The sequence below is a fragment of the Dasypus novemcinctus genome, chromosome 16, assembly GCF_030445035.2.
Source record: "Dasypus novemcinctus isolate mDasNov1 chromosome 16, mDasNov1.1.hap2, whole genome shotgun sequence".
In the NCBI taxonomy this organism is placed as follows: domain Eukaryota; kingdom Metazoa; phylum Chordata; class Mammalia; order Cingulata; family Dasypodidae; genus Dasypus; species Dasypus novemcinctus.
The window spans coordinates 65670169-65692968 of record NC_080688.1 but is presented as its reverse complement, the minus strand read 5'-3'; the positions used below and the strand labels follow the sequence as shown (position 1 = coordinate 65692968).

Sequence of the window (22800 nt, the reverse complement as noted above, 5' to 3'; positions counted from 1 at the left end):
AAATGGACAGAGAGAACAGACAGTGAGCCGAAATAACAAGGGGGTTGGGGAATAAATAAAAAAATAAATCTTAAAAAAAAAGACAACCTATAGAAAGGGAGGAAGTATTTGGAAACTGTATACTGATAAAGGTTTATTTTTTATTTTATTCAGTTTATCTTCAAAGAAGCTTTGGTTACAGGAAAGTCATACAGAAATTATAGGAGATTCTCACATACTCAAGGCCTTCCCCCTTTTCTGCTCTTCCCTATTAATAACATTTTACATGTGGATGGTACATTTGTTACAATTGTTGTACAAATATTGAGGCATTGCTGATAAAGTTTTAATATCCAGAATGTGAAGAACTCCTACATCTCAACAACAAAAAGAAAACAAATTTTAAAATGGATGAAGGACTTGATTAGACATTTCTCCAAAGATCTGCAAATGACCAATAAGCCCATGAAAAGATGTTAAACATCATTAGCCCATAGGAAAATGCAAATCACAACCACAATGAAATACCACTTCATGCGCACTAAAATGACTATTATTTTTAAAAAATGAAAAATAAGTGTTGGTGAGTACTTGGAAGAATTGAAACTCTTGTGCATTGTTGGGGGAATGTAAAATGCTATAGCAACTGTGGAAAACAGTTTGGCAGTTTAAAAAAAATATAAACACAGGATTATCATATGACCTGGAATTCCACTTCTAGGGATATACATGGAATAATTGAAGCAGGGACTCTTGTACACTAATGTTCATAGCAACATTATTTATAATAGCTAAAAGGTAGAAACAACCCAAGTGTCTGTAAACAGATGAATGGATAAAATATATAAAAGACAATGGAATATTATTTAGCTCTAAAAAGGAATGATGTTCTGATTCATTCTATACCATGGATGGACCTTAAAAAATCATGGTTAGTGAAATAAGCCAGACACAAAAGGACAAATACTGTATGATTCTGCTGATTTGAATTATCTAGAGTAGGCAAATAAGTTGAGACAGAAAGTAGAATAATAGTTATTAGGGATTGAGGGGAGGGAGGAATGGAAAATTATTACTTAATGGATATACAGAGTTTCTGTTTGGGATGATGAAAATGTTCTAGAAACAGTGGTGATGATTACACAACACTGAGAATGTACTTGATGCCACTGAATAGTAAACTTAAAATTGGTTAAAATGGAAATTTTACATTATGTATATTTTGCCACAATAAAAGTGTAAAAAAAGAGAAGACAACTGACTACTTAAAGCAAAACTTATTTTATTGTGGGGTTTATAATGCATGTAGATGTAAAGTACAGGGCAACAATAACATAAAGGAAAGAAGGGGAAAATGGCAAATACAGTTGCAAGATATTTATTTTTTACGTAAAGTAGTGTAGTGTAACTCTTAGTAGATAATGACAGGTTAAGAATGCATATTTTAAGCCCTAGAGCAACCAATACGAATTAAAATGGAATATTAAAATTAATTAATTAAAAGCTGGAAAAAATCAACTTGGAAAAAAAATCAAACCCAAATATCAAAATTGTGTGTCCCAGAAAGGTGCCAACAAATAAAACCAACAGGTTCTTTCATAACCACTGAGTTTGCTTTTACATATTAAATCACTTCATTATAATATTACTATATGATGAGCTATTAGGATCTCACATCCTTTTTATTTGGTGTGTTAGAATGCTCTTTCACTAAAACTAGTTTGACCAAATGAATTATTTCTTTCAAATCCTCATTTGAAACTGAAGTGACTGCCTTTCACAGTAAAAGCAAAAAAGTATATGTATTTGGGTCCTTTGGGGATTCCTCATTAACTTCATTAACTGTGAAGTGTATAAGGCAGTTTTTGTTCTCTACCATCTACATAAGGGTACTGCTGTTTCCTTTTTATCAAATCTTTCATTGTATTTTATTAGTCCAATAATCCCTGTGATCCTGAATATGTTTCAGCAAAATACTTTAAAACAAACAGATAAAAAAGACCCTAGCAACTTGTTTACAATCCTCTATTTGTAAGGGAACTTAATAGGCTGTTAGCATTGTAGGTTAACAGTAGCTTACTGGATAAACAACTAAAGGTGTGGATCAAATACTGTTGAATCAGTCAGTGTTGGTTTACTGGCAGTTTAATTATAGGCTCTCCTGGCTCTGCTATGGACTCTATTTCCCTTCTCTATGCTTCATTAAAATTAAAAGATAAAAATGACACCCGATGAAAAGAAGAAATGAGAATCTTTGCAATTTGTTCTCAATTACTTAGACAAGTATTTTACTTTTCTTGTGTTGACCTTAAAAGTGACCAACTAAGAATTTACTTTGTAAGTTTAATTATGAACATGAATGTTGTATTTTAATAACAAAACACTGTTTTGAGATCAAGTTTCCTCCTTCCCACTCCAGCCCCTTCTAGACAAAGCAACAATGAGAAACAATATTATCATAGAACTTTCTAGTGAAAGTCTAAGTCAGACTTTATTTTTTATAATTTGAGTTGGTAATTTATTTAGCACAAAATAGAGGGTTCAAAAGGATATAAAATGAAAAGTTTTGCTCTCTGTCTCACAACCAACTAGTACCTCAACTCAGAGAAAATATTACCAGTTTTTTTTTTTTTCGGTATCATTCCACAAATATGCTATGTATATAAAAACATTCCCTCCCTTTTTACACAAACCATAGCGTATTATATATTCCCCTTTCTTTTGCTTTGTCCTCTTACCAATATATTGGGCATTATTATATATCCATATATAAAAATATATGTATTATATATATATAATCTTTATGACTATAATATTTTATAATTTAATAAATTTCACAGATGAAAATTTAGGTAAAATTTAGGGAATTTACAGTCTTTTGTTTTTACAAATCATTCTTCAATGAATAACCTGAAACACATTCCTTCTAAACCATTCCCAGGTGGTAGGGGACTTAAATCTGTGCATCAGTTTATTCAATATTTATGTATGTATGTGTGCATTTATTTTAGTTTGAAAGCTACTGTTACAGACCACAGAGTTAAGTGTTGAAATAAGTACCTGGGGAAGTGGATGTGGCTCAAGTGATTCAGCTCCCAGCTACCACATGGGAGGACCCTGGTTCAGTTCCCAGTGCGTCCTAAAGAAGACAGTGAGCTGGCTGGACAGACAGGTGTGGCACACTGATGCAAAAAGATGATACAACAGGAAAGCGGACTTGGCCCAATGGATAGGGTGTCTGCCTACCACATGGGAGGTCCATGGTTCAAACCCCGGGCCTCCTTGACCCGTGTGGAGCTGGCCCATGCGCAGTGCTGATGAGCGCAAGGAGTGCCGTGCCACGCAGGGGTGTCCCCCGCATAGGGGAGTCCCATGTGCAAGGAGTGCGCCCCGTAAGGAGAGCCACCCAGCGTGAAAGAACATGCAGCCTGCCCAGGAATGGCGCTGCACACACGGAGAGCTGATACAACAAGATGATGCAACAAAAAGAAACACAGATTCTCAGTGCTGCTGATAAGGATAGAAACAGTCACAGAAGAACATACAGCGAACGGACACAGAGAGCAGACAATGGGGGGGTTGGGGGGGGAAAGGGAGAGAAATAAATAAAAATCTTAAAAAAAAAAAGATGATGCAACAAGAGACACAAGAAGAAAAAGAAAATGAGAGATACAATAGAGTGGGGAACGGAAGTGGCTCAAGTGATTCGGCACTTCCCTCATACATCAGAGGTTGTAGGTTAGTTCCCAGTGCCTCCTAAGGAAACAAGGAAGATGAACAGACACAGCAAGTGCAAACAATGAGGGGGTGGGGAGAAATAAGTAAAATAAATCTTTTAAAAACCCCCCAAAACTACTTGGTTTAGGACCACTCTGAAACCTTTCTTAAACAGCAACATAAATAAGCCTGTGAATTTATCAAGAGAAATTGAACAGAGGATTAACAAGGAAAATCGAGTTTAGTTCATCCCTCCCCCTTCTTCCTCACCAAGCTCTAGAAATAATGGAAAGGTGTTTCAAAGATAGTAAGTACTCAAAAATTCACAGGACACCAGATGCTGTGAGGAATCCCCATAGAACAAGTCAGCTAGAGATGGGCTGAAAGGGAAGTGGCATCCCAGGGCTGGAGCAAGGGCCTTCAGGGCATTTCCACAGAGTGTGAACAGCAGCCCCAGCCCACAGGGCAGACAGGACAGAAAAAGGCCAGAGCTCAGGGACAGCTAGCAGGCTTGGCTGGTTCACCAGAGCAGTCACCCCTGCCCAAGACCTCCCACACCCCTAGACAGCACCCTGCTGAGAGGGGCGACTGGAGGCATTGCCCCAGGCGGCTGGAATGCCAAGCGTAGCCAAGCTCACAGGACTAGCCATTGAGGTACTCTTGCCAGGAAGTACCACTCCCCACCCACCTTCACAGAAAGCCAAGGAGAAAACAGGCTGTAAGGATCTGTTTTCACAGTGATTAATGTCAATGATTAAAAAAAAACAGTAGAGATGTGTGTGTGCACACCCATGTGCATGCACACACACCATCCGCATCTTATTTATTTGGAGCTTCCAAGATCCTTATTGTCAATGAAGATCAGAATAAAATGGAACTTGTAAAATTGATTATTCGGTCACCACCAAGGAAAACTGTCTTTACCCTCTCACTGTGTGTCAGAACACTACTTTGGCTTTTAGTTCTTTCTCTAAATTTGACGGTAAATGGGAAGCAGATGTGGCTCAACTGATAGAGCATCCACCTACATATGGGAGGTCCAGGGTTCAATACCCAGGGCCTCCTGATCGTGTGGTGAGCTGGCCCATGTGCAGTGCTGCCATGTGCAAGGAGTGCCATGCCATGCAGGGGTGCCCCGTCATAGGGGAGCCCCACACACAAGGAGTGCACCCTGCAAGAAGAGCCACCCTGCGCAAATAAAAGCGCAGCCTGCCCAGAAGTGGCGCTGCACACACGGAGAGCTGACACAGCAAGATGACGTAGCAAAAAAGAGACAGATTCTCTGTGCCGCCTGACAAGAATGCAAGTGGACAGAGAAGAACACACAGAGAATGGACAAAGAGAGCAGGCAACGCAGGGTGGGGAGAGGGGAGGAGAAATAAAAAAATAAATCTTTTTAAAAAAGGAAAAGAAAACCACAGGACAAAAAAAAAAAAAAAAAAAAAAAATTGGCAGGAACTGACCCTAGCCCTTGGCTTCACTAGTTGCTTCTATGATATTACTTCCTTTTTTTTTTTTTTAAGGAGGTACTGGGGATTGAACCCAGGACCTCATATGTGGGAAGCAGGCGCTCAACCACTTGAGCTACATCCACTCCCCTCTGTGACATTACTTTCAGATCTCTCCTTCTTGCCCCAAACTCTGACTAGAAAGCCAGTTTTATCTGTAATCCTAAAGTACTTGTTTTTTTAACTTAAGGATAATTATATAATCAGTTGATTTTGTTGGTAATGACTTTTATATTAGTATATGATAGGAAGGAGAAACGTTATTGCTGATACTTTTAGTACTAACCCTTTCAGAGGGCCTTTTATGGAATGTCGTGATCAAGACTGCCTTACCTTGACTAAAATCGAGCTGGCTCTACCTGACTTCAGGCCCCTGACCGCTCTCACCCTAGCTCCTGTCCAGGAGCCTAACCAGGGAGTCCCTTAGCTCCCTCTCCTTACCCACACTTACAACATCCAGGTGACCTAATCAAGAAAATATTCTTAATCAAATGGCCCAGCTGCAAGCTCAGTAAATCACTCATCCAGTTCTAGTGATCAACACCCTTAACATCCTCTAGGACTTTTCTGCTCTCCTACCCCAGCTCTTCAAAACCCTGCCAGCTATGTTTCAGTGGAGTTGAGTTCAGGCTTAGTTTCTGGCCTGTCTCCTCTATTACTGTAACATTGAATAAAATCATCTGTGTCTATTTAACATTGTCTGGTACAATTTTTGACAGTGGTTAAGAACTCAACATGTCCATCACTGATTGTATTACTCCCCTCCGCAAACCAGTCCCCCTTGCTTCCCACTATGCCCCTAAATTTCCCATTACTTAAAAACTGCCTTGAAATGCTATTTTTATATAATCTATATGAAATCTCATCTCCCCAGGTAGATTGATTGTAGGAAACATGAATCAGGCCTTAAGTTTCTTTCTTTTTTTTTTTTTTTAAAGATTTATTTATTTATTTAATTCCCCCCCCTCCCCTGGTTGTCTGTTCTTGGTGTCTATTTGCTGCGTCTTGTTTCTTTGTCCGCTTCTGTTGTCGTCAGTGGCACGGGAAGTGTGGGCGGTGCCATTCCTCGGCAGGCTGCTCTTTCTTTTCACGCTGGGCGGCTCTCCTCACGGGCGCACTCCTTGCGCGTGGGGCTCCCCCACGCGGGGGACACCCTTACGTGGCGCGGCACTCCTTGCGCGCATCAGCACTGCGCATGGCCAGCTCCACACGGGTCAAGGAGGCCGGGGGTTTGAACCGCGGACCTCCCATATGGTAGACGGACGCCCTAACCACTGGGCCAAAGTCCGTTTCCCTTAAGTTTCTTTCTTATCCCTAATTAAACTCCAGGACACAGCTAAAGAGAATTTACTCTAAAAATACTGGTTGGAATAGCCAAAGTCCCACAGCTAATAAATATTTGAAAAACTCTTTAGTCTAACTTAGGAGTAAAATATGGTGATTAAAACTAATAGGTTTCATTTTTATCCATCAGATTAATGATGGTTAAAAAAATCCTTGATATGGTTGTGAATGTGTAAGTAAACAGCCACCCCACTATTAGTGAGTAGATATTTGGCAATTCTATAACAATTGTACATTGTACATCCTTTCTGCCAACAATTTTGATTTTTCAAAACTCATCTCATGGGTAAATTAATACTAGTGGATAAGGTCTGTGAGTTCTGATGTTAACTGTATCATTGCTTATAATAGCAAATATACAAAATAACCTAAATGACCATTATCTGGGGATTAACTACACTGGAATAAGTATACAATGAAATAATATGTAGCAATTGAAAAGAATGAGTATTAATATGTTAATAAATAATTATTCTAAATATCACAAGTTAAAAAGATAGTACAGAACATATAACAGAATCCCATTAGTTTAAATAAATATATAAATTCTTATATATGCCTAGACAGTTTCTGGAAGGAATCATAGCCAGAATGAGCTTGAAAATATAAGGGGAAGAGACTTTTCACTTTATGTCCTTCTGCATTGCTTCATTCTTTTAAAACACCATTAAATAAATGGTGAAAAAAAAGTTGAACGATTGGTTCTCTCTTACATGCTTTCCTTAAGGCAGGGTCTCAGTGTGCTCCTAGCTTCTGCTATAACTGCTATGTGACTGACCTCCAGAACTGATACTTAGTCTTCTCAGTCCAAACCTAATCTTAAATCTCTACTTAATGGACATTGCTATTTGGATGTCTTGTTATCATCTTAAATTTTAAAATGGAATTTAACATTTGCCCCTCAAAATAAGCAGCCCCTCCCACAGCCACGATTTCTATCACTGTTGTCAGCATTCTTGATTCAGGTCATGTCACTCATATAACCAAACTTCATTCCACAAATGCCCACTATTCACTTACTATTAATATATATGTTAGGTGTTAGGATGGTACTGAGAATATAAAAATGAATAAAAACAGGTTCCTAGCATTAATAAACTCAGAGCCTCATGGGAAGACAAATATGTTAATAAATTACAACAAAATATGGTAAGTACTGCAATGAAGTTATTTATAAATAAGATGCTATGGATTTATAGGAACATTTGAGGTAGAGGGAACAGTATGTGCAATGGCACTTTTATGAAAGAAATTTATTTCTACAGTGTATATGCCAGGAACTAGCCTAAGTGTTTTGCAGTTATAAACTCATTTAGTCCTTATAATAACACTAAGATGTAGGTTCTATTATCTCTTGTAAAGATGAGGAAACAGAGGCATAGAGAGGGGTTAAGGTCCCGCAGGGAATAAGTGGCAAAGCCAAGATGCGAACCTTTGCAATCTAATTCCAGAGTCTCTGATCTTTTATCACTTTACTATGTTGACTCTCCCATGACATCAATAAGTCCTATGAGTTTTTTCACAACATTCACAATTCTACGTGCTATTTTTTTCTAATTTAAAATTTTGTTTTCTTTTAATTTCATTTTATTTTTTATATATTTTTTATTTTGTTTACATGTTATCTTTTAAATCCATCTCTTACTTTATATTCCACTGCCTCCTTGTTAGACCAAACTTTTGTAATGTCGTATGGCTTACTACCACAAGATGCTGACTGATTTCTTTGCTTTCACTCTCTCTCTCCACTTCAATTCACTCTGCATTTTCTACTGCTAAATTAATCCTTGTAAAACAGGAAAAGCAATCCAGCATAGCAATTAAGATCAAAGGTTCTCTTGTGACACAGACCCTGCTAAGGCTGTTGAGAGTCAATTCACATCTCCATTATACCACTCATAAAATCCCATTACATAACAGGAAAAACAACAGTTGCTACAATTTATAAGATTTTCTGAGAATAGAGCAAGAAGATGCATACAAAACGCTTTTAAAAGACTTGATTCAGAGTAAGCATAGCCAAATAGAAGTCAAATATGATTTATTTATTGTAGTAACATGTACATAAAAGAAAATCCCATATTTATACAATTGAACATTCCCATTTTAACCATCTTTAAGCGTACTATTCAGTGGCATTAATTATACTGGCAATGTTGTGCTACCATTGCTACCAGCCACTGCCAAACTTTTCTGTCACCTCAAACAGAACTTATGCACTCATTAAGCATTGACCCTCTACTCTTCTACTCCTGGCCCTTAGAAACCTGTAATCTACTTTCTTTCTCTGTGAATTTGCATATTTTAGTTATGTTATGTGAGATCATAACTATATTTCTCCTTTTTGTGTCTGGCTTATTTCACGCAACATGATACCTTCAAGGTTAATCCATGTTTTCACATGTATCAGAATTTCATTCCTTTTTACTGCTGAATAATATTCCATTGTATGTACATACCACATTTTGTTTATCTGTTCATCAGTTGATGGGCACTTGGGTTGCTTCCATCTCTTGGCAATTGTGAATATTGCCTCTGTGAACACTGATGTGCAAATATCTGTTCAACTCCCTACTTTCAATTCTTTCAGATATATATCTAGAAGTAGGTCATATAGTAATTCTATACTTAGCTTTCTGAGGCACAGCCAAATTGTCTTCCACAGTGGCTGTACCATTTACATTCCCACCAGCAATGAATGAGTGTTCCTATTTTTCTACATCTTCTCTAACACTTGTAATTTTCTGTTTTTTTAAAAAAATATTAACCATTGTAGCGGGTGTGAAATGGTATCTCGTGGTTTTAATTTGTATTTCCCTAGTAGCTAATAATGTTGAACATCTTTTCATGTGCTTTTTGGCCATTTGTATATCCTCTTTGGAGAAATGCCTGTTAGAGTCTTTTGCCCATTTTATTAAATGGGCTGTTTGTCTTTTTACTGTTGAGTTGTACTTTATGTATTCTGCATGTTAAGCAGTTAACCTTTCAATACCTCTGTCCATTCCTTACCATACTCTTCTAGGAGTTTTATAATCCTGGTTCTTATATTTTGAATTAAATTTTTAAAAAAATTATTTATTTACCCCCTCAATGGTTCTCTTATCTGTCTGTTCATTGTTTGTTCTCCTTTTCCAGGAGGCACCAGAAACCAAACTTGTGACCTCCCATATGGGAGGCAAGTGCACAAACAGCCTGAGCCACATCTGCTCCCTGTGGGCTGCAGGATCTGCTGGCTTGTAGAATCTGCTTGTTTAGGCATCTGCTCGTTGCTGTGGGCACAGGTGTCTAGCTCATTGCTGTGGGTGTGGGCATCTGCTTGTCTTCTTTAGGAGGTACTGGGACCCGAACCTGGGACCTCCCATGTGGTAGGTGGGTGCCCAACTGGTTAAACCACATCCACTTCCTTTTAGTTAATTTTTGTATATAGTATGAGATAGGGGTCCTTCTTCATTCTTTTGCATGTGCATATCCAGTGCTCCCAGCACCTCTTCTTTTTTTTTTAAATTAAATTAAATTAAATTTTTTAAAGATTTATTTATTTATTTAATTCCCCCCCCTCCCCTGGTTGTCTGTTCTCTGTGTCTATTTGCTGCGTCTTTGTTTCTTTGTCCGCTTCTGTTGTCGTCATCGGCACGGGAAGTGTGGGCGGCGCCATTCCTGGGCAGGCTGCACTTTCTTTCGCGCTGGGCGCCTCTCCTTACAGGGCGCACTCCTTGCGCGTGGGGCTCCCCTATGCGGGGGACACCCCTGCATGGCAGGGCACTCCTTGCGCGCATCAGCACTGCGCATGGGCCAGCTCCACACGGGTCAAGGAGGCCCGGGGTTTGAACCGCGGACCTCCCATGTGGTAGACGGATGCCCTAACCACTGGGCCAAGTCCGTTTCCCCCAGCACCTCTTCTTGAAGTGACTTCTTTCTCAATTGAATGGACTTGGCAGTCTTGTCAAAAATCAGTTGGCTGGGACTCCTCTTTGCCTGGAGGTAGCCTGCATCCTTCTCTTTTCTCTCATTTCTCAATAAACTCTTTTTACTTGCCTGAAAAAAAAATTGTTTGGCAGGACTGGTTGTAGCTCAGTGGTTTGAGTACCTGTTTCCCATGTATGGTTTCAATTCCTGGTACCTCCTAAAAAAAAAATTCAATTGGCCATAGATGTGAGGGTCTATCTCATTTAGATTCCATTGATCTATGTATCTATTCTTGTGCCAGTACCATGTTGTGACCACTGTAGCTTTGTAATACGTTTTTGTTTTGTTTTGTTTTATTTTTGGGGGGGGGGGGGTATGTTTCCCTATTGTCTTATTGTATTAAGTTTTTTTCCCCACAGGTTTATTTTATTTATTTACTTCTCTCCCCCACCCCCGCCATAGTTTTTGTACTCACTGTCTCCTATCTGTGTGTTCTTTTGTATCTGCTTGCCTTCTCTTTAGGTGGCACCAGGAACCAATCCTGGGACTTTCTGGAATGGGAGAGAGGTGCTCAATCTCTTGTGCCAACTCAGTTCCCTGGTCTGCTGTGTCTCTTATTATCTCTCCTCTGTGTTTCTTTTTGTTGCGTCATCTTGTTGTACCAGCTCTCTGTGTGAGCCAGCTCTCCTGTGCCAGCCAGCATTCCTACACCGGCCAGCACTCTGTGCGGGCCAACTCTCTGCTCAGGCCAGCTCGCCTTTCACCAGGAGGCTCCTGGAATTGAACCCTGGACCTCCTATATGGTAGACGGGAGCCCAGTCGCTTGAGCCACATCCATTTCCCTGTACAAAATTTTAAAGTCAGGAAGTGTGAGTCCTCCAATTTCATTTCTTCTTTTTCAAGATGTTTTTGGCTATTTAGGGCCTCTTACCCTTCCAAATAAATTTTTTTTAACAAATCAATTTTATTGATACATATTAATGAAGCATACAGTTCATCCAAAGTGTACAATTAATGGTATTTGGTGTAATCACATAATTGTGCATTCATCACTGCAATCATTATTAGAGCATTTTCATTATTTCAATAATAATAATCAAAAACAGATCAACAAGAAAATTCCTCATCTCTCACTCTCTCTCTTTCCCCTGCTGTACATAGCTGCTATTTCTGGCTATTGCACAATTATTTACTTCCAAATAAAATTGGTGATTAGCTTTTCCATTTCTGCAAAGAAGGCTTTTGGAATGTTGATTGGGATTGTGTTGAATTTGTAAATTGCTTTTTTCAAAAAAATTTATTTATTTATTTATTTATTTGTTCTCCCCCCCCCCCCCCCAGTTGTCTGCTCTCTGTGTCCATTCGCTGTGGGTTCTTCTGTGACTGCTTCTATCCTTATCAGCGGCACCGGGATCTGTGTTTCTTTTTCTTCCATCATCTTGTTGTGTCAGCTCTCCGTGTGCGTGATGCCCTTCTTGAGCAGGCTGCACTTTCTTTCGCGCTGGGTGGCTCTCCTTACGGGGAACACTCCTTGCGTGTGGGGCTCCCCTATGTGGGGGACACCCCTGCGTGGCAGGGCACTCCTTGCATGCATCAGCACTGCACATGGGCCAGCTCCACACGGGTCAAGGAGGCCCGGGGTTTGAACCACGGACTTCCCATGTAGTAGGCGGGCACCCTATCCATTGGGCCAAGTTTGCTTCTCTGGGTAGAATCCTAACAATATTCAGCTTTCCAATACATAAGCATGGATTTTTAACAAATCAGTTATCTTAATACATATTAATTAAGCATAAATCCATCCAGAGTATACTGTTATTTTTTTATTTAGTAATTTTAGATGTTTCCTTTTGAATTCCTATATTGAAATGATTTATTTTTGCTGTCTTTTTAAATTTTTTATAATGAAATGATTTAGTCCTCAAAGCACTCCTGCTTCTCTTTCTAGTGTCTTCTCAGTATAGTTACTATTTACATTATAAGTATTAAGTAAATACTGATTACTGTTTAATCCAGTCATATACTGTGAATGCATGTTCTTTCTTGAACATGTTTTTTTCCCCAAAGCGAATACTCTTAAAAAAATCATTTACTTTGTTTTCCGTGTAACTTATCATTCATTCTTCCCAAATTCTCCAACAGTACTGTAAATCTTATAGGATAAGGTCAAATATTAATATATTGTTCTTCGGGAGTTCCTGGAGGTATCTTTTTACTCTTGTCCCAGCCTGCTGCAAAGTTCTTGTCCTGGACTTCTCCTGGACTTGTCCTGTGTTGAATCCCCTGCTTCCTGAGTTTCTGACTTCCTTTTTCTTTGAAGAATTAAATCTTCCAGTAGTTTCATGAAAATAGGTGCATGGGTGGTAAACTTTTGAGTCTTGGCAAGCCAAAAAATGTCTTTATTCTACCGCCATACTTAATCGATAGCTGCGCTAGTAGAGAATTCTAGTTAAATTATTTCCACTTAAAATTTTAAAGATGTTACTTTCACATTATCTAGCTTTCAGTATTGCTGCTGAGAGGTTGAGAAACCATTTCTATTTCTGTCTTTTTAGAAGTTAATATAGGGGAGTGGATGTGGCTCAAGCAGTTGAGCACCTGCTTCCCACAGGGAAGGTTCTGGGTTTGGTCCCTGGTGCCTCCTGAAAACAGAAACAAATAATAAGCAAACAAATGAAAAAACCAACTCAGGGGAGCCGATGTGGCCCAGTGGTTGTGTGCTTGCTTCCCACTTACGAGGTCCGGGGTTCAATCCCTAGCCCCGGTACCAAAAAAAAAAAAAAAAAGTTAATATATAAAACAGATAGGATAAGAGTGTGGTAAAACCCATATATGTATTGTCCAGTTTCAGTAAGCCTAATGCTTGCTTCATTTCTCCTTCCTTACTTTTCTGTTTAAGAAAGTATTTATTGACTTCTGGGTGTGGGGCAGCTGCCAATGAAGATCCTTCGCCGTGGAAGGCAGGCCACTGGTGATCTTGAAGCAGAGTGCTCCCCCACCCAGGTGGTCTGCACAGTCTTTAGCAGCCACATTCTGGTGCTGTTGACCCTGTTTGCAAAGATGGGCTCCTTGGTCTCTCTGGAACCCAGCAACATGGCCAGTGACATCAGCAAGCCCATGCTGTCACCACGAAAGTTCTTTTCAGGCAGGATGAGCTTCATCCATGTCTTTGCAGAGAACCTGGTAACGTTTGTGTCTCAAGAACTGGGAACAGAGCCGTCCTCTTAGCTGCGGCCATGGAGGACAGCAGCCTGGAAGGCGTGAGGGCCCTGAATGAGGCGATCCAGTCATGCCGGCTGTGGCGAGGGGCCCAGGCTCTGAGCAGCGGGAGCCTGGGCACCTCTCCATGCTTTGAAGACGACTCCTGCGGACACTCAGAGGAAGAACCTTCTTTGGCTGTGGCTCTCGAGGCCAGGAAAAGCCATTCTGTCTCAAGCAGACTCTTGCATTGTTTGGTTACTGATACGGTCCATGGGTGGAAGAAGCTTGCTGCATCTTGGGGGAGTTGAGGGAGGTTCTCACTGGGGCCTGAGGGGTCGCATATCTTTGAGAATTGAAAGAATGATTTGTGGCCCTTGGTGTGTGGGATCAATTGTAGGAGGACATTTATTTTTATTAGGAAATATGTCCCTCAAATAAATTGATTGATATTGTTGAAACCCCTCCGTATCCTTTCCTGATACCATTAGATAAAAGCATTCTTTTGAATTTGCTTTACTTTTTCCCATGTATGGTTGCCTTTTTTTTCCTTTAGGAGGTACTGGTTATCAAACCTGGGAACTCATACATGGGAAGCAGGCGCTCACCCACTTGAGCTTTATCCATTCCCCCCCATGTATGTTTTAGTACTTGTACTACATTTGAATTTATCTGTAATATTGTTTGCATGTGTTGAAGTCATATAAATGAAATCATACTGTGAATATTATTGTTTAGCTTTCTTTTTTATATTTTTGAGATAGCCATGTTGATAATTATAGCTCTAGTTTATTCATTTTCAGTAGTGTAACTGCCCCAACGTTTTTTTTTTTTTTAATTTTTATTTTATTTCCCCCTTCCCCCAATCCTGGTTGTGGTATCTGCTTGTTGTGGCGGTGTCTGCTGATTGTGGTGCCTTCTGTTTGTGGCAGCATCTGCTGATTGCAGCGCCTGCTGGTTGTGGCATCTCCTCATTGCGGTGGTTGTGACGTCTGCTGGTTGTGACGTCTGCTGGTTGTGACGTCTGCTTCTTGCAGCATCTGCTCCTTGAGGCATCTTGCTGGTTGCAATGCCTTGCTAGTTGTGGTGTAATATAGTTAATTTAAATAGCTTATAAGTATAATGTAGCTTTGGTATGATGTATGACAAGTGAGCAACTAGTCATTTATTTACTCATTCCTTCAGCATACTGTTCAGCATACTCTAGATATTAGAGATAGATTAAAAAGCTAGTGCTCATATTTAAGGAGAAGAGGCAAGTCAACAAATGCTGTTTGTGCATTATAGCAGAATGTGAGAGACACTAAATGTGTTTTCTTTGGAATTGGGAACTCTTTCACTTGTAGCAGTTAACTTAGGTCACTTCCCTTTCTATCCATAAGTATAGGTAGCATGTGGTAGTTCCTTGATGTACTTTTTCCTCTTCCCTGCCATGTTTAGACCATATAGTCTCTGTTTTTTTTTTAGGTACCAAGGCCAGGGATTGAACCTGGGACCTTGTATGTGGGAAGTCAGCACTCAACCACTGAGCCACTCTGGCTTCCCTGAGTTGGTTTTTCATTTGTTTTGCTTGTTGTTTTTGTTTTTTCAGGAGGCAATGGAAACTGAACCCAGGACCTCCCATGTGAGAGGTGGGCACTCAACCTGTTGAGCCATATCTGCTCCCCATAGACGCTGCGTTTCTTAAGCACCATTGTACTGGTTGTAAAAAAATAAAACAAAAACACTGCATTTTCAGACTATTTATTAATACATAACTGTCATTTTGAATTTGCTTTGAGACATTTTCTTGGGCAGAGAAAGGTATGCCTGTCTTAAAATCTACTGTACAGGTTTAGGTTTGGATTTTTGTGATTATATTAGCTAGGACAGGTTTTAGTTTCCTTTTTTCTCGTTAATTTTGTATCTGATGTTAAATCTGTTTATAAAAAGAGTTATGTTTTACTTTAGTAAGCTTACAGGTTTTTACATGTAGGACCAGGATAAGAAAAATATGATTATTTTGTACAAGTTTGAATTTTCTTTTCATTTTTTATAGGTTGTCTTGAAGAAATGAAGGTTTAAGGACAAGTTATCTAATCAGATTAGAAGATGGGATCGAACAGCAGCAGAATCAGTGATCTTCCTAAAAATGAGTACTTAAAAAAGTTATCAGGCACAGAATCTGTCTCTGAGAATGACCCATTCTGGAATCAGCTTCTGTCATTTTCTTTCCCTGCACCAACTAGCAGGTAAGAAATTACCTGGAAATTGAAAATTGGTTTAGAAATGCTCATGAACTTCTGTGGTATGATAATTGTATATTTTCTAATGTTCTTGTATTACTCTCTTCCTGTCTGTCGATAATTTCTCTCATTCTAGATTTCTATCTGCTGTACATGTGCCAGTAGAAAATCCAAAAGATAGGAAAAGTAGGAAATAAGTTTCTCTTTTCCCTGTCTTACACTCAACCACCTTTCTTCCTTGGAAATGGCAGCAGTTTCTTCAATTACCCGTGTCAATTTTTCTTTTAATCCTTTCACAGATACTTAAAGGTTGTTTACATGTATCTGTGTATTTTTACAAAATTGTTTAAACAAAATGTTAGCCATGTTACGCATACTGCTCTGTCCTTGGCTTTTTTTTGCAGTTAAGTAAAATATCTTTTGCATAAGTAAGCACATATGTAACTGCCTTTTTTTTAGGAGGTACTGGGGATTGAATGTGGTACCTCGTACGTGAGAGGCAGGTACCCAACCACTGGGCTACCTCCACTCCCCAGTGAGAGTTGTTTTTTTAAAAAGTACCAGGGATTGAGCCCAGGACCAAGTACATGGGAAGCAGGTGCTCAACTACTTGAGCTACATCCGCTCCCCTATTCTTTTTAATGGTTTCAGAATATCCATAGATTATATTTAATCAGTTTTTATTGATGGACATTTAGATAGTTTTCAGTCTTTTGTTATGACAAAGCCACATACATCATTTCTCATACATGCAAATATATCTTTAGGATATTATTTGTTCAAAGAATATGTGCATTTGTAATTTTGGGAGATACAGCCAAACTGTACTCCATAGACGTTGTACCAATTTATACTCCTACTAGCAAAGTATGAAAGGGTCTGTTTCTACACACCTTTTTCACTTTAATGCATTTTGTATTCTTTGACCTTTGCCTGTCTACTAGGTGAAAAACTTATCTCATTTTTAACTCTTTATTATAAAAATTGTTATACACATAGAAAAGAAGAGTGACTAGAATAACAAACCACTATATACGCATATATTTTTTAATTTGTTTTTTAGTTAATTTTATTGATACATATTAATAAGGTATACAATTCATCCAAAGTATATAACCAATGGCATTTGGTATAATCACATAGTTGTGCGTTCAACTCTTCAGTCATTTTCAGTATTTCAGTAATAATAATAAAAAACAGACAAACAAGAAAATTGTTCACATCTCAATCTATCATATAGATTTAAAAAATTTTTATTGATCCCCTCCCCCTGCCAAGATGACTCCCTCATCTGTCTTGCTCGTTGTGTCCACTCGTCTGCTTGTCTTCTTTAGGAGGCACTGGGAACTGAACCTGGGACTTCCCGTGTGGGAGGTGGGTGCCCAACGGCTTGAGCCACATCTGCTCCCATGATTCTTTTTTTTTTTCAATTTTCTCTCCCCTTCTTCCCCCCCCTCACCCCAGTTCTCTGTTCTCTGTGTCCATTTGCTGCATGTTCTTCTTTTTGTCCGCTTCTGTTATTGTCAGCAGCTTGGGAATCTGTGTTTCTTTTTTTGTTGCGTCATCTTGCTGCATCAGCTCTCCGTGTGTGTGGTGCCATTCCTGGGCAGGCTGCACTTTCTTTCGCACTTGGCGGCTCTCCTTACGGGGCACACTCCTTGTGCATGGGGCTCCCCTACGCGGGGGACACCCCTGCGTGGCACGGCACTCCTTGTGCGCATCAGCACTGTGCACGGGCCAGCTCCACACGGGTCAAGGAGGCCCAGGGTTTGAACCGTGGACCTCCCATGTGGTAGACAGATGCCCTAACCACTGGGCCAAGTCCGCTTCCCCCATGATTCATTTTTTAACTGCTTTTTGGTAGTAGGTAGAATAATGTTCCCCCAAAGATGGTCATGTAGCATAATATAGGTTCACAGGTTCAGAACCTGTAAATATATTATGCTACATGGCAAAGGGGATAAGGAAACAGATGGAATTAGGGTTATTAGTCAGCTGACTTCAAATAGGGAGATTATTTTGGATTGTTTTAGGAGGCCCAATATAATGACAAGGTCTCTAAAAGTGACCACAATAGTTACTGAAGGCAGGGAGAGGGAAGAAATGTGATGTGGGGGTATTTTTGGGACTTTGAGTAGTCCTAAATGATATTGCAGGGTCAGATGCTGGACTTTATACATCCTGCCTTAACCTACTGAATGTACTGGGGGAGAGTGTGAACTACAGGGTAAACTAGTATCTATGTGGTGCAGCAGTGCTCCAGAATGTGTTCACTGAGTGCGATGAGTGTGCCACAATGATGGAGGAGGTTGTTGGTGTGGGAGGAGTGGGGTGGGGCAGTGGGGGTATATGGGAACCTCTTACATTTTTTAATGTACCATTTTTTGTGTGTGTGATGTATGTATCTTAAAAAAATACAATTTACAAAAATGATGGGGTTGGGGGAGTGGGATATATGGGAGCCTCTTATGTTTTTTAATGTCATGTTCTTTGTGATCTATTAACTTTAATAAAAAAAGTATAAAAAAAAAGTGGAAGAGAGCAATGGGGAATATGTTGAAGTTCTCTGTATGGGCTTTATATTATTTTTACAACTGTCCTGTAAGTTTGAAGTTATTTCAAAATAAAAAGTATATATTAAAAAAAAAGGAGGAGGAGAAGGTAGACGAGAAAATCAGAGTGATGTAATGGGAAGGGTACACAGCCTGTCCTTGCTGACTTTGAAGATGGAGGATGGGAATCATGAACTGAGAAATACAGGCAGCTTCTAGAAGCCGGAAAAGGCAATGAAACATTCTCTCCTAGAGCCTCCAGAAAGAAATGAAGCACTGCAACACCTTGATCTTAGCACAGTCAGATTTTTTCACCTACAGAACTGTAAGACAATAAATTTGTGTTGTTTTATGCCACTAAATTTGTGGCAATCTGTTGCAGTAGCAATAGAAAACTAATACATTTATTTGAGATATAATTCTTATATCATGCAGTTCATTCAAAGTATTCAGTTCAATGTTTTTAGTATATTCACAGAGTTGTACAACCATCTCCACAGTCAATTTTAGAAGAGTATTACCCCCAAAAGAAACCCCATACTCATGAGCAGCCATTCCGCATTCTCCCCAAATCCTTCAGCACTAGGCAATGTCTGAATAGGCTTGCCTATTCTAGACATTTTGTATAAATAGAATCATACAATAGCGGTCTTTTGTGACCAGCCTGTTTCATGTAGAATGTTATCAATACTTTATTCCTTTTTATTGGCACATAGTTTTCCATTGTATGGATTTGCCACATTTGTTACTTTATTCATCAGTTGATGGACATTTGGGTTTTTCCCATTATTACCTGGATTTAACAGTTATTAATATTTCGTCTTATTTGCTTCATCCAGTTTCCCTTTTTTTAAACTCAAGAATTTTAAGATAAATTAAAATAAGGACATTTTCTTATATAACCTTAATACCATTATTGCACCGAATAAAATTAGTAATATTTCCTGCTACCCAGTCCATACTTAAATTTTCCCAGTTGTTTTATAATTTGTTGGTTAAAGCTAGGACCAAATAAGATACACATATTGCTTTTGGTTGGTATATATTTTAAAGGTTGTTTAATCTAGAACAGAGTTATCTATATACACATCCCTCTTTTCCCACTACTGTGTTTCCCCCCATGTCATTACTATTTTTGAACAAATGGGTTAGCATTTCTGTAGAATATGTCACCTTCTGGATTTATCTGATTGCTTCTCATATCTTTTATGTTCTTTTCATTCCTTGTTTTCTGGTAAACTGAAAGTCAGATTTAAAGACCTGTTAAAATTTAGGTGGAACAATTTTGGTAAGGGTATTTCATGTACTTCGTATTGTATTACATTAGCATATAGATAATTTGTGGTTTTATACTAATTTTCATGCTAAGATGGATCAGAAGCTTGAGTGTGTTTTAGCTCCCATTGATAATTTTTGTTTGAGTCACCTATTTTATTAGACTAGGTTGCAAAATGGTGATATTTCTAATTTGGTAATTTCTTCTGTGTTTTTTAACTGGAATTCTTCTGTAAGGAAGATTTTGACTTTACCAAATTAAGTTATATAAAATATAGTTCTTTCTGTGTTATATTACTGTGTAAGGGTAAACAAGTCTTTTCCTTTACCAGTTTTCAGGAAGATGTTGATATAATGGTAACAAACAAGTCTATAATTCTCATCTCCTCCTACCCCTGGAGTGGCTTTCTTAATTAAAAATAAAATTCTAATTTTCTGAATTAAAGAAAAAATATGTTTATCTTTACAGTCATTTCCCTTTTGAATTCCCAGGTTGAGCCAGGTTTGGACAGTAGTCCTTATGTTGTTAATTTGCATTTATTTTACAATCAGGGTTGTATTAATTGTAATATGTTTAAGAGTTATTAGTATTTCCTTTTCTATGAAAGGTTTATATCCTTTGATAATAACTTTTATTTATTTTTAAGATTTATTTTTATTTATCTATCCCCACCCCCTTATTATTTGCACTTGCTGTCTGTTCTCTGTGCCCATTTGCTGTGTGCTCTGTGTCTGCTCATTTTCTCTTTAGGAGGCCTTGGGAACCAAACCTGTGACCTCCTATGTGTTAGAGAGGTGCTAATTCACCTGACCTACCTCAGCTCCTTGGTTTGTTGTATCTCTCGTTGTCTTTCCTCTTTGTGTCTCTTTTGTTATGTCATCTTTTTACATCAGTTCACCGTGCCTCCCTGCCGCGCCAGCTCGCTTTTTCCAGGAGGCACTGGGAACCAAACCCGGGACCTCCCATGTGGTAGGGGAAAGCCCAATCACTTGAGCCACATTTGCTTCCTGAGGCAATAACTCTTAATTTCTAACTGTCGGGTACAATCGAATTGGGCCTTACGTTTATGTTTATGTATAATCTATCTATGTACTGTTGCTTTATATGGCTTTTAAATGGAAAGACATTAAAGGAGACTTGAGTAAATGGAGATATATATTATGTTTAAGGATTAGAATATTATGGTAAAAATATCAGTTCTTTCCAAATTGACCTATAGATTGAAGATAATTCCAATTAAAATCCCAGCAGCTTTTGAGAATAGGGAGAGGTAGTAGAGCTTGCTTGATGGGCTGATTCTAAAATTTTATGGAAAAGAAAAAACTAAGAATAGCTAAAGTACTTCTGAAGCAGAACTAGGTTTATATGTGTGTACGTGTGAGGAGAGACGATTTATGACAGAGCTGTGGAGAAGCGATGAACTTCTCAAGAAATAATGATAGAAATACATTTTATTTATTTTCTTTCTTTTTCTTTATTTATGTTTATTCTTATTCATGACTTTCTCTTTAATTAGTTCACCCTGATTTATAAAGAAAGATATAAAGGGATCTTAGGATGTATAATGCTGTTTAGTGAATAAATTGCCCATTGTTAAGTCTGTGGGGTGTTACTGAGGCTTCATTAGTGGTATTGCATTTATGTTTGGCCTTTCTGTCACTTTCTGTTGTGAGATCACCCTTCTCAATGTTGGAATTTGTTGAGTGACTCATAGAACCTTGAGGTTCAGTATGCTTTGAGGTTGCAGGTTTCACTACCTCAGAAACAGAGTCCAGAACTGGGATTACCTAGTTTCTGAATTATTCAGAACTCTATAGGGAAGAGGCTGAATTCAGATATTTCTGAAATTGTTCATTCCTGGATTTCCTTGAATCCACATCTGTTGTCTTTGTGTGTAGCACATTTTGGCAGCCAGGAATGTGATGTCTGCCAATATTTTGAAACACTGAGGCCTATAGGACTAATCTCATCCTTCCTTCCTTCCTATTAACTATTTTTGGTACCAGGGTAATCAGTTTTTGTTAGAGTTCCCAGGCATGGTTGCAAAATCTTGAAGAGTTACTTGTGACATAGAGATCTGAAATAAAATCAAGATGAATTTAAGAGTAAAGTTGAAATAATATATTATTTTTCCTACTAAAATACTTTTTTGCTGGTTTTGTTCATGTTTCTAAATTGTAAATAATAGAAAAAAAAGAATTTGTGCTTATTTTTTGCTTTATAGTCATCTAAATATCCTCACATGACAGTATGGTGCATGTGAAAATATTCATAACTGTTATGCTTACAAGTGAGAACTGCTGGACCAGATGACCTTTCATTTTTTATCAAACTTTTATTTACTAATTTGCCTCTAAGGATATAATGGTGTGCTTGATAGATAATCTCTCTTGTAGTCAAAGGGTTTATATGTGTCTTTAAATAAGTGAGTACAGCGAGGTATGATAAAGGTTAGTATAGGAGGAGGAGTACAGGGCAGCATGGGGACAGAGGGAGCAGCTTATCACTCTGACTTGGAATGGGTCAGATATTTCCTGGAAAAAATGACATACACAAATATATACATATACTTATTTATTATTTATTAACTACACTATTTTTATTTATTTACTTATTTATTTTTTGAGGTACTGGGGACTGGGGATTGAACCCAGGACCTTGCATGTGGGAAGCCAGCCCTCAACCACTGAGCCACATTGGCTTCCCTGAGTTGGTTTTTTTGTTTGTTTTTGCTTGTTGTTTGTTTCTGTTTTTTCAGGAGGTCCTAGGAGCCAAACCCAGGACCTCCTGTGTGGGACGTAGAGCTCAACTGCTTGAGCTACATCCGCTCTCCTATTTTATTATTATTTTTTAAAGATTTATTATTATTTATCTCTCCCCCCCCCTCATAGTTTTGCACTTGCTCTCTGCTCTCTGTGTCTGCTTGTCTTCTTTTTTTTTCAGGAGGCACCAGGAACTGAATGTGGGGCCTCCCATGTAGGAGGGAGGCACAAAATCGCTTGAGCCACATATGCTCCCTCCCCTATTTATATTTTGAAAGGTAATTATTCCCATGGTTCAAACCTCAAAGTATCAAAGGATAATTTATTAAAAGG

General features: G+C 38.7%; 1 protein-coding gene across 5 annotated transcripts in view; it reads left to right on the top strand.

The window, feature by feature from the left end:
- DYM (dymeclin) overlaps nt 1-22800 on the top strand; it is a 542345-nt gene that overhangs the window by 43300 nt on the left and 476245 nt on the right. For 4 of the 5 annotated variants that reach the window (XM_071208556.1, XM_058277682.2, XM_058277681.2 and 1 more), the window contains exon 2: nt 15691-15883. In XM_071208556.1, the coding sequence (XP_071064657.1) occupies nt 15744-15883 (140 nt within the window). In that variant the 5' untranslated portion in view covers nt 15691-15743. Of the gene's footprint in view, nt 1-15243; nt 15284-15690; nt 15884-22800 lie in introns of all 5 variants that reach the window. The other variant, XM_071208555.1, reaches the window with a different exon arrangement.